Source organism: Paroedura picta, chromosome 2 (assembly GCF_049243985.1).
Source record: "Paroedura picta isolate Pp20150507F chromosome 2, Ppicta_v3.0, whole genome shotgun sequence".
NCBI lineage: Eukaryota > Metazoa > Chordata > Lepidosauria > Squamata > Gekkonidae > Paroedura > Paroedura picta.
In genome coordinates this window covers 95,768,966-95,786,740 of record NC_135370.1, presented here as the reverse complement: position 1 = coordinate 95,786,740, position 17,775 = coordinate 95,768,966, and the positions used below count along the sequence as shown (strand labels likewise).

Genomic DNA, 17,775 nt, shown 5'->3' with positions numbered 1-17,775 from the left:
GTTTTCCTTTTCCTTCAGCAAATTGTGCCTCATAAAGTTTTTTTTGGGGGGGAGAACTGTTTTATCAGTCTCTTGATGCCTACATCTAAATGGTGTTTGAGCCACCTGGACTTTCTGCCAGTCACTGAACAGAGAATTTCCTCATAGGTCACCTTAGGCCAATCAAAGCGGGGAGGTCATGAGCTGTCCAGTAGAATCATTATGTCTGTGGGTGTCAACTTTGTGCTCTGCTTTGTGCATTAGCTCTAAAGGATATGCAAAAACAGAGAACCGTGTGAAGTTACAAGGGAGGGCAAAAAGTTGGTGCTACTGTGACAGAGCACTTGAGAAAATACAAACAAAAAATCACCCAAACTTTGCTGCCACCTATCACCATGTCAAGAGCGAAATCCCCATTCCACTTAGGAAAAGTACAGTTCTTTGTTATAAGTGCAGAATAAATACACCAGATTTCAGAAACCAAAACATCCTAGAGGAAAAAGAATGATGTGAAATGCAAGCATAGAAACTGAACCCAAACTTAACAACTCAGCTTCTATGAAAATCTGGTGTAAGCAGACAGCCCATAGTCTAGGGGCAAGTCCGCTGGACATGCCCCTGCTTCCCTGTATGCCCATGGTACTCTGAATGGCTGACAGAATACAGTCCTTACTAATGTTCTGACTTGGCTTATTTGTATGATAGAGGCCACTGAGGATGCAATCCACTACTCGTGTTTTGCTTCATCCTGCAAGATCTCTGTACTTCATCCTGCAAGTTACATATGTTGAGGGATTTTACTAAGAAGTTGTTCTTAAGAATGTTCTTTCAGTGTACACATTACAAGTCCGGAGCCCCAGCAGCTTCCATCTTGTTAGTTAGAATTAGGTGTGCACAACTTTTTTAAAATTGATTTTCTTTGTTTGGGTCTGTTGGGCCCAAAAACTTTTGGTATTTCTGAAATATTCTGGATGCTGATACCAGTATGGTGTTTGAATCTGAGATTTTTTGGAAATGCCAGTTTTCTTGAGGACCAATAGACCCAAGAAGAAAAATGCCAGTATTATGCACTGTGGTTTAAATGGTACTGCAGGAGAAGCTGGTCCCAGGAGGTACGTGCTTTGGGGAGGTCTTGTAGTAAATCTGTTCTTTTAAGAGCAGACTCACTGCAGCAACGGTGCTAAAATTTCTTCTTCCAAAGTGGGAAGGCAATTGCTACTTCTTATAAATATATCAGCTATGCAGTTTTTCTTCTTAGTTCCATTTTTCACATTTTGCTCATTTCATTGTTGGCTTGTTTTGACTTGGCGGCCTGTATGCCACCCTTGACAGCTAGTGTGACAGGACATTCTGTGCTGCATCACAACTCAGAGGAGCTGGCTCATTTTCGCAACTTTCAGTGCACAATGGAGAACTGTGACCGTCATGAACAACTCATCGGTGCTTTAGCTCTCCAACACCACATTATTCATGATTTTTTCAAAGGGAGCTGATCATTTTACCATAACTTTCTTTTGCTCTTCCTTTAAACATATTGCTATGCCTCATGGCCAACAAAACCATTCTGTTAATAAATGTACTGGAAGACGTACCATTCATTTATTCAGTAGTGTTATATTCAGCAATCCAGGAAACAAATAAGCCAAAAATAATTTCTGTAGAGAGTTGACCTCCACTGTGTGATTAGAATCTTCTTTGTTATTAAATGCTGAATTTAAGAGATCTTCTTTTGAACCCAGTAAAGCAGTTACTATTAGAGAGACCAAGTAGAGGAATTATTGGGAAAGGTTTGGTAAATGTGGCTATTCAAGTACAATCAGTACATTTTGATGCTGATTCCCCCAATTCTCATATCCTATATCAGGCAGCCCACAAATAAGAGTTCTGCAGTTTCTTTGTTTTATTTTTCTCTTTTAAATCACTTTGTTAGCTTGCTTAATAGCTGTGAACTAAGGTTGAGGTTCTCTCATTATCAGCATGTGTAAACTATGATTCATATTTTCAAGCACTCAGTTTTATGAGCTGTAAAAATCAATAAGCAGAAGACAAGCAGTCTTTAATAGTGTTTCAGAAATATGAGTCATTTACTTGCTTTGTTCGTAATAAACAGCAGTCCCATTTTATAAAGTTTTTAAACATAGATGAATGGACTTTGGAGTGTTGCAGGTATCATCTGCATATCTGAGGTTGTTGATATTTCTCCCTGCAATCTTGATCCCAATTTGTGACTCATCTAATCTTGCCTTTCTCATGATGTGTTCTGCTTACAAGTTAAATGGGCAAGGCGACAGTATACAGCCTTGCTGAACTCCTTTCTCAATTTTGAACCAATTTGTAATTCCATGCCCGGTTCTCACTGTTGCTTCTTGACCAGTATATAGGTTTCTCAAGAGACAGATAAGATGCTCTGGTATTCCCATCTCTTTAAGAACTTGCCACAATTTGTTGTACTCCACACAATCAAAGGCTTTAGCATAGTCAATGAAGCAGAAGTAGACGTTCTTCTGGAACTCCCTAGCTTTCTCCATGATCCAGCGTATGTTGGCAATTTGATCTCTAGTTCCTCTGCCTCTTCGAAATCCTGCCTATACTTCCGGAAGTTCTCGGTTCACATATTGCTGGAGCCTAGCTTGTAGGTTTTTGAGCATAACTTTGCTAGCATGAGAAATGAGTGCAATGGTGCGGTAGTTTGAACATTCTTTGGCGTTGCCCTTTGGGATTGGAATGTAAACTGACCTTTTCCAATCCTGTGGCCATTGTTGAGTTTTCCAAATTTGCTGGCATATTGAGTGTAGCACTTTTACTGCATCATCTTTTAAGATTTTGTATTCTGTATAAATATATCTAATTTTGTAATAAACTTCTTCGCTATTCTAAACTTACTATTATGGGGAAACCATTCCAAAACTACAAACTATAGCATGTAAGGTTTTTCCATTATGCCCCTAGTCACCCCCCCCTCCCTGTGCCACCATTTCTTGCTCATCCTATACATTAAGCTTGAAGAGGAGTTCAGGAGGAAACTTAAAACCTTTCTCTTTGACTTTCAACATTTTGGTATATACCAATAAAAGTTATGAGACTGCTGTTGCTTTTGGATTCTTTGCACCTGTTACACTTTTGATTTTTCTTTTTTCCCCAGCTGATCTTGCAACTGCAGTCCATAGCTGCGATTATTTTTATTTTGTACTAACTTTTCAGGGTGTTACTGTAGCTTTAGAGCAACACTCTGCAAACACAGCATTTGCATTCAAACATTTTTGCTGAATAGGCAGATAAGTCCCTAACTCACACTCTGTTTAAGCTGGGAGGTGTCTCGTCTCCTGTGGCTGCAAGTTACAGTGCTACAGTACAGTCTATACAACTGCATTCCATGCTTCTCAGATAATGATCTGAAGGACTGCCAGAGGAAACATTTTCTAGCTGCAGCAGCTGTCTAGCCCATGCAATGAAAATGAAAACAGCTCTAAAAGATTGGTTATACGTGCAGTACTCTTTAAAGCATTGCCTACAGCTTAAGTGTTTTTGAAAAGTTTATAATTATAAAATAAATTTAAAGGTTTTATAATTTTAAAAAAGTTATACAATGAATGAAGGGGTTGTTAAAACTGATTCTGTCCCTCCTCCGTGGATTCTTAGGGCCTAATTACATGGTGTGTTTTCATCACATCTTTCTCATGTCTGTACAATCAGATGTGTGTTGCAAAAACTTATTGCTCAGAATAAAAGACTAGAAGCAGATTGTAAAAACAATAATAAGTATCAACCTCCTCCTTAAAATGTTTTGGCCTGATGCCTAAGAGAGTCTGAGGTAGGTGACAGATGAGCCTCAAGGGAAAGGGCATTCACAGGCTGGGTGGGTATCTGAAAAAAAGCTGGCTGCTGTTGGCACATTTGCAGGTTGGGGACAGAGAGCAGACCGTGTGAGGAGGAGAGAGAGCAGAGCGGCACAGGAAGCAGGCCTTGAATAATCTGGACTGCCAAGATAGCCAGTTGAATTTCTGGTGCAATGCACACTGCTTTCTGTTCTATATTCTTATTTTAATTGTGGTGAAAAGATACCTTCATACACTTATAAGCATGCCTGTCCTCTTGCATTTTCTATTTAAAATTGTCTTTCAAACTTCTCAAATATTATGAACTGTGAGTGATCTCATTTTATGTCTATGTATGGATAATAGCCCTCTAAGATTTTTAAAAGATAAACAGGAGTAACTTTTCCTCTCTAAGTCCCAAATATTTGTTGAAATTAAAGAGAGAAAGCAAGAAGAATGTGGCTTAAAGGGACCAAGGCAGGTAAATGGCAGTCTTTCCTCATCCTCATAATGAAGATACTGTTGATTTTTTTCTTTTGCATAACATGCATTTCATCCTTTACCTCCTGGGCATTAGGCTGGCAGAGCTGAGATAACAGTAAAAGATACAGCAAGTGGGCTATATTCTTGTGAGAGCAAGTCAGTGCCATTCCTTTTACTGTGGGAGAGACTGATTCAGCAAGTTGTCTGGTTCTCCTTAAAGTAGTTGAATTTTTGTTGAGAGTGTTTTTTTTTTGCAAGCACTGAATACAGAACTGTAGAGACAGTCTCGTGAAACTTCTATATTAAAAAAGAAGCTCTGTCTTTCATAGCCAAAATTTACTCCGAGTATTTCCAGCTGCAGTTAGAAGAAGGATGAGTCACACTGGAAACGAAGGAGTTTTTCTACAAGCATTTCACTTGGTTCACATGATTTTTTTAAACATTCCTATCTTTTTTTCTTTTCTTCATAAAAATTGCAAAGGAGATTCACCCAAGGAAAATCCGTACGAGGATGTGGAGCTAAAAGGCCGTCATGCTGGCCGAAAATCCCAGCAGTTGTCTGAGAGTTCCCTAGATTCTTTGCACAGGATGTGGACTCCACAGGACAGGAAGTACACAGCACCTCCACAGGTAACAAAGCTTGTCTTCATGTGCAAGGTTCTGTTCAGAGTATATACTAAAAAGCAAAACCTTTCATTTATTTACTCCCATAAACATATCAGGCATAGGAACACATCTATAAAAGTAACTGAAAGTAATTGAGAAAGGTGATGTGGAAAGAAGGTAAATTCTTTAAAAATATGTGCATTAAACAGCCACAGTTCACATGCTGTTTTGTGTTATTTTCTATATAAATGTCTATTGTTCCCTAAATTGTAGTGACATTATTGCATTTAATATATCAGCATTCTTGAGAACTGTTTGCTGATAACTTATTGAATCAGTTACCATTCTTTAGTAGAGGGTAGACCATCTTGCAAGTTTTAGTATACTTTTTTCATTAAATGTTATGCAGGGTACTCAGATATTTACTTTAATGCTGGTGCTGAAAATAATGTCAGAACTTAAACATATAATAGGTTATTAGCTGAGAAAATTATATGATATAGGAAGATTTTCCTTAGCTAGTTGCTTTTTAAGAATTGTCCAGCTACTTCTATGTAAGTCTTCTATTTAAACATGTTTATCTAGAAGTATCCTGCTGATTTTGGTGTAACTGTTTTGAGCAAATTTCATTACAATGAGAAGGGCTGTCATTTGAATCTGCCCTGACCTGGATAGCCCAGGCTAGCCTGAACTTGTTCCATCTTGGAAGCTAAGCAAAGACAACCCTGGTTAGTATTTGTATAGGAGACAATGAAGGAAATCGAGAGTTGCTGTGTGGAGGGAGGCAATGTCAAACTGTATCTGTATAGCTGTTGCCTTAAAGACTTGATGGCATTTTCCACCACTATTGTACTGGGAAAAGGGATGTATAGGTATGAACTATTTTTAACATATTATTGTCACTGAAAATTCCTGAAATATGAGGAACATCAGTTTTGCATTGAATTAGTATTCATTTGTGAATTGTGCTTCTTTGTATTTTCTTAAAGGATTATTTATGTTTTGTTCAGAGTATATCCCTGCACACCAATTGTTTAGATGTCTGTTAGGAACTCAAGTTATTTTAGATTCAGGATATTCTGTTTTAGTGTGTGCCAGCTGAGTTCTTGCCAGCTTTGGGAAGTTTGAGGCAAGCAATAATTGCAAGTGGATGAAGCAAATGTTCACAAAAAGCAATATTTTAATTTAACATTAAGACATAAGGCTTTAGTCATACAGCCTTTTTGCATAGTCTTTTTTTTTGTACCAAAGGCATTTTATCTAAAAGTCTTGACACACCTACTAGCTAGTAAGTGAGTGATGTTAGTAGTTTGCAGAGTATTAAAATATAACATATATAATGTATAATGAAAGTGAAATGAATCAATACAATTATTTTAAAACATAGTATAAACAAAAGGAGTAAGAAAGACCAATCAGCACACCTGAAAATCATAACTATTAGCGATTTGTAAGTGCTTTCCTAAATAGCACATTTTGGTTTTCTTTCTTCAAGCTAGTCAGCCTGGCTTCCTTAAGTAAGGAATTGACTGCTTACAAGTCCTGGTTCCTACTGACTGCTTGCCTGTCTTCAAATAGTAGGGGCACTTGGAACAGACCGTAATTTCAAAATCTTAAATACACAAGTATGTATTTGTGTTATGGAGTAAATAGTCCTTTTAGCTTTCCCAATTAATTATTGAGAGACTATTGTATTTTCTGAATACTCAAAATGCTACTTTAGTATGTGGGGGAAAGATAGTGTTTCCCTCTTTGCAAACTTGACAGGTTGCTTTTCACACGAGGATACTATGTAGGGCCTGACTGTCAGCAGGAGACAGGAGTGGGTGAGGACATTGGGGAGGGGCTATATTTTACCATAGAGCTTACCATAGAACTTCGACTGACTCCTAGAGCAGTGTGAGATCACTTCCAAGTTTGTCCTGGAAATATTGTTACATTGCCAATGCAACTATGATTTTTGCAGTATTTCTCTTCCACTGACCTACCAAGCAGCAGCAAGGGTCAAGTATTGCTGTTTGGGAGACCTGGCAGTTGTAAACAGTACTGTATCACTCACTCATTCCTTTTCGAAAATCACATATAAGGCAAATTAAATGTATAGTTCCCCAAGACATTTAATACAATATTCCTCATAAAAAGATAAAAGTTATAGGAGACCGTGAGATACTAGTAACAGCTGCCATTGGAACATAGTTCCACTCAGAATTCCCTTACAGCAGCATTAGACTCAGGTCTGAAAACCTCTGAGGACCCCATAAACGATCTCAAGGTAGCCCTTGAGTCCTTATACGTACAGAAGGGGGTCCTCTCATGGCCATCCTTATCATCCAAAAACAGAGCTCTCTCAGTTTTCCAGGAATGGGGGTGAGGACTCTTCACCTTAGGGAAAGAGAAGGGCAGGAGGAACTTGTAAAAACCACCACTGCCCACAGTGACAATCACAGGACCACAGATGTTCCGCAAAAAGACTCTGTGTTGCCATAGCATATAGCTAAAATGTAAGGGATGAAGTATTATTCTGAAGGAGTCAAATATAAGGGACCATAATTAAGGGGCAGATAACATGTTTTATAAGTATGAAGTCCTGTGTCTGATCCACAGATCTCCAGTTAAAAGACCTGAGTTAACAGGATTGGATGAGGCATCTGTTTGAGTCTATCCGCTGAAGTAAGGCTAGAGAGACCAACGGTCTGAGCTATGAAGAGTCAGACTGCAGTAACCGATGGAAAGACAATTCTGTCTGACAAACTCTCCTTGTCATCATCTGAGGCTGTTACTCGAGGCTGTTTACTCAGGTTTCCTCGGGCCTTGATATAGTTTGCTTTTGCTGGTACAGCTCCACATCTGGAGCTGTTTACTCTGTCTTCTTCCTTCCTTTACCTCAGCTACCTTCAAAGCCCAGCAGCCAATCTCTAAGAATTGGAAACTGGTCAGAAAGGAAAAGCCATCGCCTGCCCCGCCTGCCCAAGAGACATAGCCATGATGACATGTTGCTGCTCGCCCAGCTCAGCATGCCCTCCTCTCCCTCCAGCTTGAATGAAGACAGCCTGAGTACGACAAGTGAACTTCTGTCCACACGCAGGGCCAGGAGGGTCCCTAAGGTAATAGTTTCTGCCGTGGTCTGCCTGATTACAGATCAGTCTGGAAGAGTTTGTTGTACTTCTGTGGTGGGTAAGGAAAATGACCTCGATTTAACTGAGTAGAATCTAAGGTAAATTAATGGGCATTCTGTTTCCTGTTTTCAGTGCCCTTTGAAACAGAACATTCATATTCATATTCAGAAAGCAATAGAAATCTTGCCAGATTGTTCCTACCACAAGTCAAAGATCACTTCAGCTCCTGTGTTTAAAATGTCTATCAAGCAACCCTAAATTTTATTGCAACTCACATATGTATAGATAATACTAATAATTTATTTTATTGTTGTGTTGCAGCTGTTGAACTCAGCATTTTGAGGGACTGGGCTAATAAAGATGCAGGAAGTGCAGGAGCTGTACTATGCTAGTATGTTGCAAAGAAGTCCTGGCTTGAAATAGGCTTAGTTTATCTTGTCTGTACTGGCAGACCTGTACTTGTCTGTACTGTAGAATAGTGATCCCCAACCTGTGCCCCCCCCTGCCCTTTTCTTCATCCCCCCCGGCCCTTTACAACACACTTCGGGTGTCATTGTCTCCCATCACTCCCAGATGGGACTATCTCATTGCAGAGAAACAAGCTCAGGGTTCCCATTGATTTGTCATTGTCATGAGTTAAAATTTCCATGAAAATAAAATGTTCCTTATGTTCATTATTGTGGCGTGTCTGTATTTTATTTTGAAGTGATGTTTAAACATTACCATAGCGATCAGAGAGCGTTAGGGCAGTGGTTGAGAGTAGAGGAGTAAACTACCCCCCCCCACCGGGCCTCAGTAAAATTGTCAAGCGTTGAGTGGTCCCTGGTGATAAAAAGGTTGGAGACCACTGCTGTAGAAAACAACAGAGTTTTCTAGACTCTGTTATTGTTGTTTTATGGAGTTTTATACTATGTAAATCGCCCTGAAATGGGTAACTGAAAGGGGGAGTATATAAATCATAAAATAAATGAATAAAATTAAGTTAACTCTCACAATGTTTGCCTTTTTGGTACTGGTCAATCCTACTGTTATATAACCATGGGCTTTGCTTCAAAGACCCACTTTGCATGGAAGACAAAAGTGTTCATTTTTTTAAAATGTGGTCCTTCCTCTGTCACGCTTCACAATAAACCAAATAGAAACCAAGAGAATTTTTGTTAATAACAAACAGAAAGCAAAACATTCATTCAACATCTCATAGCATAAATTCAGTAAGCTTCAAAAAACAAATATGATCAAGCAATAAACTTTCTTTTTCCTATCTCTTTTTTCTACTTTTCTTATTTTCAGTGGGTATGGTATCTGAGGATTTTAAACATAGATAAAAGGTGATGTGCAGTATTCTGAGTCACTCTAGTAAGTCAACAACGTGTCCTATTGGTGTGGTCTGATTTCACCAGAAATTTCTCAATATTTGCTCATAAAAGGCCATCATAATTCCAGAAAACTGTCTTACTTTTGTCGGCTGTATGTGGTTTCCATAAATACCACTTTCCAAATTTCTGAGTGTCAATGTGAAAAGAATCTGTTCTAGTGAGAAATAGTGCTTAACCTGGCTGCTGCTAAAAACAAACGCTTGCTTTTAAAAATGTGTATGTTAGGCACAATGTTGTGACAAGTGCTGGCTCCCTGGCGTGTGTACATGTTTTTCAAAAGGTACATTTGGCTCCTTGTGGAAGTGCATCGTTTTGTCAAGCAGATCACACTTAAGAGTTGATGAATACATTACAATCCTAATGCATTGTTTATTCAGGGTCCCATATTGCCGATTGTATTGACTCACTATGTAATCCGTATGAGTTCCTGTGAGAAAGGCCGATTATAAATAATGTGCATAAACAAATACATAAATAAAACTATTATGTGGAATGGATATACTCCTTTATCACTTCTGATCCATAGCATCCTCATCATCTTGCGCCCAGCCGTGTCCACATGGTCCATGGGAAGATGTTCTTGCTGTCTCTATAAGGAACAGCCACACACATGCATGCACACATATCCGTATGGCAGAGGTTCCAACCTTTCTAGGGACACATTCTGTGTTACATTACACATTTTTTGAAGTAAATGATTAAAGAACTAATATAGAACTGTTTAGCACACTCGGCTTTTATGGGTCATCTGTAGGTATAATGTGAAAGTACCAATCCTTATGAGCTCTTATTATCACTGTGGTATAACTTGTGATGTCTCTGATTGTCTTCTTTCCATCTGAAGAAGAAAAAAGGTAAAGATTGCATGAAACATCCATGGGTTGCTGGTAACAAAGGCGAAGAAAGCATGTGAGCTTCTCATGCTTTCCTGCCATACCTGTGGGCAGGCTATTTTAGGCAAACTGCCAAATGGGACAATTTCTCTGACATCTTATTTAATTGTTCAATCATATGTTTTTCCTAAAGCTGTGTAAACGATACCCTTGTCTGACAGTTAACTAGCTGAATTATGATGTAGAATAACTTACTTGTTACTATTTATAATACGTATATCTTAGGTTATTTTCTCTCTCCTTTGTTTTGTTTGTAATGATAGTTCCCAAGGGAAATTACCATGGATCTAATATAGGTCCTGTTGTTTATTCACAGGCTGTGCAGTTCAGGTAGCTGCAGATTTGAAACAAAAATGATTTAAATTTAAGCTTTTGTGGTTCAGTAAAAAGTTTTAAGAAAGGATATTTTATTTTATATTATTTATATTTATCTTATTAAAACACCAGGTCAGAATTAACAACCACTATATTTATTTAGAACATGAAAATGTAGAATTTTTCCTGTACAGTTTACATGCTCTTTCCTGTTTTATTAAAGTAAATTTAAGAGTCTATGTTGGGGACAAAAAAACATAAGAAGAGTCCTGCTGGATCAGACCAATAGTCCCTCATCCTTTCTCGCACAATAGCCAACACCATAGAGGCCAAGATCTTCCCTTGATGTTGCCTTCTGATTCTGGGTTTCAGAGGCTTAGTGCCTTTGAATGTGGAGGTTCCCATCAGTCACCATAGCTAGCAATAGAGTTATCTTCCATGAATCTATTTAATCCCCCTTTAAAGCTGCTTATTCCTGTAGCTTGGTGAAAATGATTTGTGGGCAGGTAAACAGCCAAAGGGAGGAAAGATTAAATAAACCTCTCTTTCTCTGTGCCAGTCTCTCTTTCAAATCTCAACTTTGGCAATCGTGATTCTATAAAACAAAACACACACACACACAAAACAGCCGAACCCTATAAAATATCACAGAACTACACTGAATGTGTTGTTCCTCTAACATTTCTCACCCCAGCATCTGTCAGGTTACACTCTCATCTGGCTTGTGCAAGCAAACAGGTAAGAGGAACAAACATGTTCAGAAGAAGGGATGAGGGATTAATTTTGTTCAGAAGAAACCCAACTGCTTCCCACTTTTCAGGGGGAATGACTTTCCATTTGGAAGAAGAAGAGTTGGTTATTATATGACGCTTTTCTCTACCTGAAGGAGTGTCAAAGCGGCTTACAGTCGCCTTCCCATTCCTCTCCCTACAACAGACACCCTGTGAGGTGGGTGAGGCTGAGAGAGCCCTGATATCACTGCTTGGTCAGAACATCTTTATCAGTGCTGTGGTGAGCCCAAGGTCACCCAGCCGGTTGCATGTGGGGGAGGCTCACCAGATTAGAAGTCTGCAGTCCTAATTACTACGACAAACTGGCTCTGCTACCCCCTAAAATTCACCCCTATTACCAGTTTTATGCCAGGAAAACCAACAAATGGAGCTGCTTAATAACATGGGCCATGGCAAGATTTGCAAATAGGGATCATGCCAATTTCTTTATCTCTTAAATGTACAAAGTTATCTCTAGAATACACACAGGTTATAGCCATTAGGGTACAAGTGCTGTGAAAGAAAATATAAACTGAGAAAGATTTCTAACCTAACTTTATAACTACATTTACATGGCATTATCTCCCTTTCCCTCTGCCCACCTTCAAAGCAAATGGTGCATGGTCAGTGACACTCTCTGGATGTGACATGGGAACACATACAGAGAGATGAACAAAGGGAGAACAGCTCCTCTTCAGTCCTCCCTTCTTAAGTTCATACTAGGTCCTGGCCAATCTAGTTCCAGTATCTTGATTCCAGATTCTACCAGAACACTGTAGCCCATAATAAGCTGCCACTGACTTCAGAAGGATACATTATGTTCCCTAAAGGATGTGAAAATGTATAGGTCCAGGAGTTATGAGGTTTTCCCAGCTTACTTTCTCTGTCAAAACTGTCTCATCCCCATAAATGCCAACCCTTTCAAAAAATGGCACTCATGGAAGATCCATCCTCAGCAGTGTTTAATGGTCTTGCTTGACACTTCAGTTGGGAAGTTAAAGTATTAAGCACAATTCTAGCCCACATGTTTTTAGAGAAAAGCATGAATGTATGTCCAAAATCTGCTTTACAAGCCCACAGAAATATGATAGAAATTGTGAAACTCTAAGGTGACTTGTTTTAGTTGTAACGGATATAAACCAAAGGATATTTCAGAATTCTGTTTTGAAGTTTTTTTCACAAGCAATATGGCACATGGACACAGCCCAGAGAGATCCCCTAGTGATCTCCACAACAACTCTGGGGCATATGAGTAATAAAACAGAGGGGTATTAATAATAACTTCGGTTTTGTGAAACCGTTATGCAGACAGATTGGATAGTCCCCTAAATTCTAATATCTAAATTTTCGGTCCACTCAATTGGGAGAGTACCAAGATCTCTGTCACATCTCCCAGGAAAATGGTATGTTCACATTCCTGTGAGAGATGGAAAAAAGTTTGGCAGGCTGCACTACAATCACATTTGGGACCTGGTGTTTTGTCCTAGTTAAACTACAGTTCTACACAACCACCAAAGCCTGTTTGTATTCTATGTGCCATCTTCCATACTTTACAAGGCAAGTCAAATTCTGCGGGCCTCTTGTTGGTGTTTATCAGGTGTTTATCAGTTTATCGGGTGAACTGTTTTCACCCATGTTTGCAACCATTTCAGATACTGTCATGACATCATGTAATGAGGTGTTGATTATAAACAGTCTGAATAGAGTGATATGATTGAACCCCTTGTGTCTACCATCTACCCACCTCATCTCAAAATACGGGAAGACAGAGAGCAGGACCTTTAGGAACCATGTTGGCTGGCAGGGAGGTTCAGGTGCGAAGAGATGGTTCTTTCAATACCCTGATCTAAAGCCATCTAGAACTTGTAAAGTAATAATATTTGGCATTGTGTACAGAAGTGAATCAGCAACCGATGTAGATCTTAAATAATTGGAAAGACATGTTCCCTGTTACTCCAGCCAACAATGTCTCTGCCATGGTTTGTACAAATTGAAGACCACAATCTAAATGAGATGCAATCAAAACATGGATAACTGTGGCCACATCATGTCTCTCAAGAAAGGGCTGTGGTTGGTACACTAACCAACTATAAAACTATATAGACTTTTAGTCAGACTGGCTGAGACAGTTTTTATGCTGGTGCCAAATATGATAACATGAATGTGACCATGTCTTGTGGACTAATTCTCTGGCTTAAGTTGATGATTTGAAAAATGAAAAAAATTGGATCATGACAACTGGTTTGCTCTGGAAACAGTCTTGAGTTAGTTACTGCCCAATTTCTACTGTGTTTCAGTTTTTATACTTTTAAACACCATGAATGTATCTTTGAGAGCACCTGTACTGTAAAACCAGTGGGAGGGGAAATATTCTAAAAATATGAAATTATTCCTGATGGTTGTGATTAGAAAAGCAGTGAGCTAATAACATAAGCATTTATGAAGACTATATTTCCGCCAGATGCATTTTGAGATCATGATTGTCCTTTTCTTTTACAGCTTGTACAAAGGATCAATTCAATCTTTAGTGCAAAAAGGGGGAAAAAAAGATTGAAGAAGCTTTCTATGTCCAATATTGAGACGGCATCATTGCGAGGTATACCTTGAAAACTTTTTGTCTCGGGAGAAAATGTTGAACATCCATCTGTTGTTAAAGGAGTTACAGCAGTTTTTTAACTGGTTTTATTCCACCAGTTTCCCCAAAACCTGCCACTTAAAGGAACGAGGGCAGATGCATGTTGGTCAACACTCAGTAGGTATGCTGCACCAGAGAATGGCAGTCAGTTGGGGCTCCCTAGCTTGTGTCCCTGTTTAAGAATGCTCATCCACCCCTTCATACTTTCCATGCTTACTGCAGAAGACACTAAGACCACACTGGAGTTGCCCCTGTAATTGCCACAGAAGACGTGAAGCAGCTTTCCTTGTATCCCGACATTTATCCTTGAACTTCTTCGGAACTGAAGTGCACAGATGTATCCATAGTGAAGTCCACATCCTTCATTCATTTTTCTGATAATATATTGCTAGCACAAAAGCATGAAACTAAGATCAACTAATAAAACTGGATCTTGCATGTACATTTTGAAAGAAATGTTTTTGAATGGCTGCTATAATCTGCCAATGTGTGCATCTTTGCATGCATGTGGAAAGCATGTGTGTGCTAGTATATATGCCTGTAACCAATGTTAAACTCATGGTGCTGCTCTTTGATAACTTTGCTGAACCAACACTAGGGAATTGTTCCAAGCCTTGCTGCTGGTCATTCATGAGCAGATGATGCTTCTAGTTTTGCCATAGCAAAGGTGTGCAACTGGCTAAGAGTTGCATAGAAAGATCTCACATGAATTTCTTGGGAGCCCAAGGCATTTGGGTTTGTTCTGCCCAGGTCTGGCATTTCTTATCAAATTAATCTTCGTTAAGGTTTTAGAGGGACTCTGTTCCCCTTGACTTCTCTGATGCCATGCAGCTCCTTTCGATGATGAAAAGGTTTGGATGGCAAAGTTCCAAGTGCTGTATAAGGTATCATGGAACATAGCTCAAAATATATTTCTTGTGAGTTTGTCAAATTTCATATATCAGGCACTTTCTTAAGAACAAACTATTTCCCCCCTAGAAACCCCTTGACCATGTATCCTGTCTAGTCAATTGCTGAGGGAAAATGGAAGCAGCTTTGAAAACTAAAATAATAAAATAGTAAGAATGTTAGGAGGGTGTTTTAATAGCAGAATCTGTACCTCTTTTGCAGATGAGAACAGTGAGAGTGAGAGCGATTCAGATGACAGGTTTAAAGGTAAGAAGTTTAGCATCTCTTTTAGCTCTAAATTCCTGCAAAGTCAGACCAGAGACCTGATTTTTCCCCCTAGAGAATTGTACATTTTTGTTGTCTCTCTCCTTTGGTACGTGGCATTTGTAGTTCTTTGTATTACTTCAGAAAGCTGCAAAACTTGTTTGAACAAAGGCAAAATTAGGGCAAAGGAAAAACATGTGGGAAGCTTCTCTGAAACAATTTTCACCTTTTTTAGATATCACTGTCTCCAGCCTAATTGTTTTGGGCTTATTATGGGCCCAAACATCCTTTCTCAGGGCCCAACACCAACTTTTAAGGGGGCTCCCCTATTAAAATACATGAAAGAAATGTTCATTTTATTTTTGAACTAGGGATTAAACACAATTTAAAAATAGGGTAGAAAAAGGAAGCCCCCCCCCCCGTGCCAGCAGTAGTGGTATCCCTGGCAGCTGATTCCCATGTCACTATGGCTTTCGTCATGTTCTGGGGAAGGGGAGACAGGTGGGTAGAAGCCAGCACCCCCCCCCCAGTCTATTCATGGTGGGGGAGGCTTGGAGGGGCAGCTTGCAGCACATAGGCCACTTTAAAGTGGGCAAGGCTGTGTTGGCTCCCTTCCTTCCCTGCGGATGTTGGGGATGGTCGGCTGGGAGGCCCCCCAGTGCCTGCTGGTTGGGGGAGGGCTGGAGGCAGGTTGGAGCAGGCAGCAGCCTCCCCCTCTGTGTGGTGGCAGCAAGACTGCAAGGTTGGGAGGCCATAGCATGGCCACCACTGTTCCAGCACTGCTCCTGGCCCCACAGAGAAGCGGGCGGGCAGGCAGTGTGGAGGGTCAAGGTGGCATTGGCCCTGTGGGGGAGCGGGAGGGTACACGGGCACCTCCATTGGCCTGTGCGGCAGCCATGAGCACATGGGCCTGGAAAGTGGGAGCATTCCCTGGGGTATGCAGGAGTTGCCCCTGGCCTCACATAGAGGTGGGTATCTAGTGGGCATGGAGGGCAATGGGATATATGGCAGTGAGTATGAGGACTGTGTAGCAGAGGACTGGAGGGTCATATGAGCATTGGGTCAGAGCAGAGGCATTGGGTCAGAGCAGAACATTGGGTCCTGGCAGCCGCGCCATTGATAAAGATGGCTGGGATTGCATCGGGGCTGGGGTGGAGCATGCAGGTAACCTAGAAGGGAGAGATTTTATGTATTTATTTTATTTATTTATTTATTTATTTAGATTTATATACCTCCCCGAAGGCTCAGATCCCATGTGGGAGGCAGGAGGGCATGGAGGAGTTTGGTGGGGGCAGCGACTGGGCCCCAGCAGGCATGAAGGGGTGGGATGTAGAGGCAGCGGGTGGCTGAGGACCTGGTAGCATTGAGGGGGGTGGGTGGAGGAATCAGGCAGGCTTCCCAGACTCTGATAGACTGGCACTTCTCTCAATGGCCTGGTCAATGACTGGCATGACAGACTGCTGACTGCCATTGATGAGATAGCTCCCAAACGCCCTCTCCGGCCCCATCTCAAGTGGGCCCCCTGGTATACCGAGGAGCTTCAGGACAAGAAATGGGAACTGAGACAGCTAGAGCGAGTTTGGAGGAAGACTCGTGACGAAGCCTCGAGAACATCTTATAGAATGCAGATGAAGGCCTATGAGATGGCGGTGAAGTCAGTAAAACGCAATTATTACTCAGCTACCATCGCATCTGCAGACTCACGCCCAGCTCAATTATTTAAGGTAGTTCAATCCCTCACTGCCCTGGTTGAAGGGCAACAAAACAGTAGCCAATTGGATATCAGCTGTGAGGCATTTGTGAGTCACTTTGCAGATAAAATCTCGACACTGCACCATTATCAACCCGTCTCGCATTTAGCGTTTCTGGGGAAGGGCAGTCGCAAACCATCTGATGGAATACCTGGAAGAAGCTTCGGTCCTAGACCCATCCCAGTCAGGTTTCCAGCTTGGTCATGGGGTAGAGACAGTGCTAGTTGCCCTGATGGATGACCTTCATCGCCAGTTGGACCGAGGCGGGTCGGCACTGCTGATATTACTAGACCTCTCAGCAGCATTTGACACAGTCGATCATGAGCTACTAGCTTGACACCTCATCGATGCCGGAATACAAGGGACAGGCCTTCAATGGCTGATCTTTTTCCTCCGGGATTGTGGACAGAGGGTAGCAATAGGAGAGAGAACATCAGACCGCCGACAACTTACTTGTGGACTCCCACAGGGAGCGGTCCTCTCTCCTATCTTATTCAACATCTTAATGCACCCTCTTGCACAACTGGTACGGAAGTTTGGGCTGGGTTGCCATCAATATGTAGATGACACCCAGCTCCTCCTCCTGATGGATGGCCACCCTGACTCTCCCCCAGAAGCATTAGCCAGCTGCCTAGAAGCAGTGACGGGATGGCTCAAGCAGAGTCGTCTGAAGCTCAATCCTTCAAAGATGGAGGTCCTGTGGCTGGGTAGGAAGGGCCCATGCGAGGAAGCGCGTCTGCCTGCCCTGGACGGTGTGCAGCTCTCTACGGCTCAGTCCACCAGGAACCTAGGTGTGATTCTGGACACTTCCCTCACACTGGAAGCCCAGATCACAAAGGTAGCGTGGCTGGCATTCTACCACCTCCGCCAAGCCAAGCTACTAA

The 17,775-nt window shown here is 41.1% G+C and overlaps 1 protein-coding gene across 4 annotated transcripts in view; it reads left to right on the top strand.

Moving 5' to 3' along the window:
• DENND2B (DENN domain containing 2B) overlaps positions 1 to 17,775 on the top strand; it is a 187,763-nt gene that overhangs the window by 119,124 nt on the left and 50,864 nt on the right. For all 4 annotated transcript variants that reach the window (XM_077321740.1, XM_077321742.1, XM_077321741.1 and 1 more), the window contains 4 exons: positions 4,759 to 4,907; positions 7,772 to 7,987; positions 13,853 to 13,949; positions 15,099 to 15,143. In XM_077321740.1, coding sequence (XP_077177855.1) covers positions 4,759 to 4,907; positions 7,772 to 7,987; positions 13,853 to 13,949; positions 15,099 to 15,143 — 507 coding nt within the window. The remainder of the gene's footprint in view (positions 1 to 4,758; positions 4,908 to 7,771; positions 7,988 to 13,852; positions 13,950 to 15,098; positions 15,144 to 17,775) is intronic.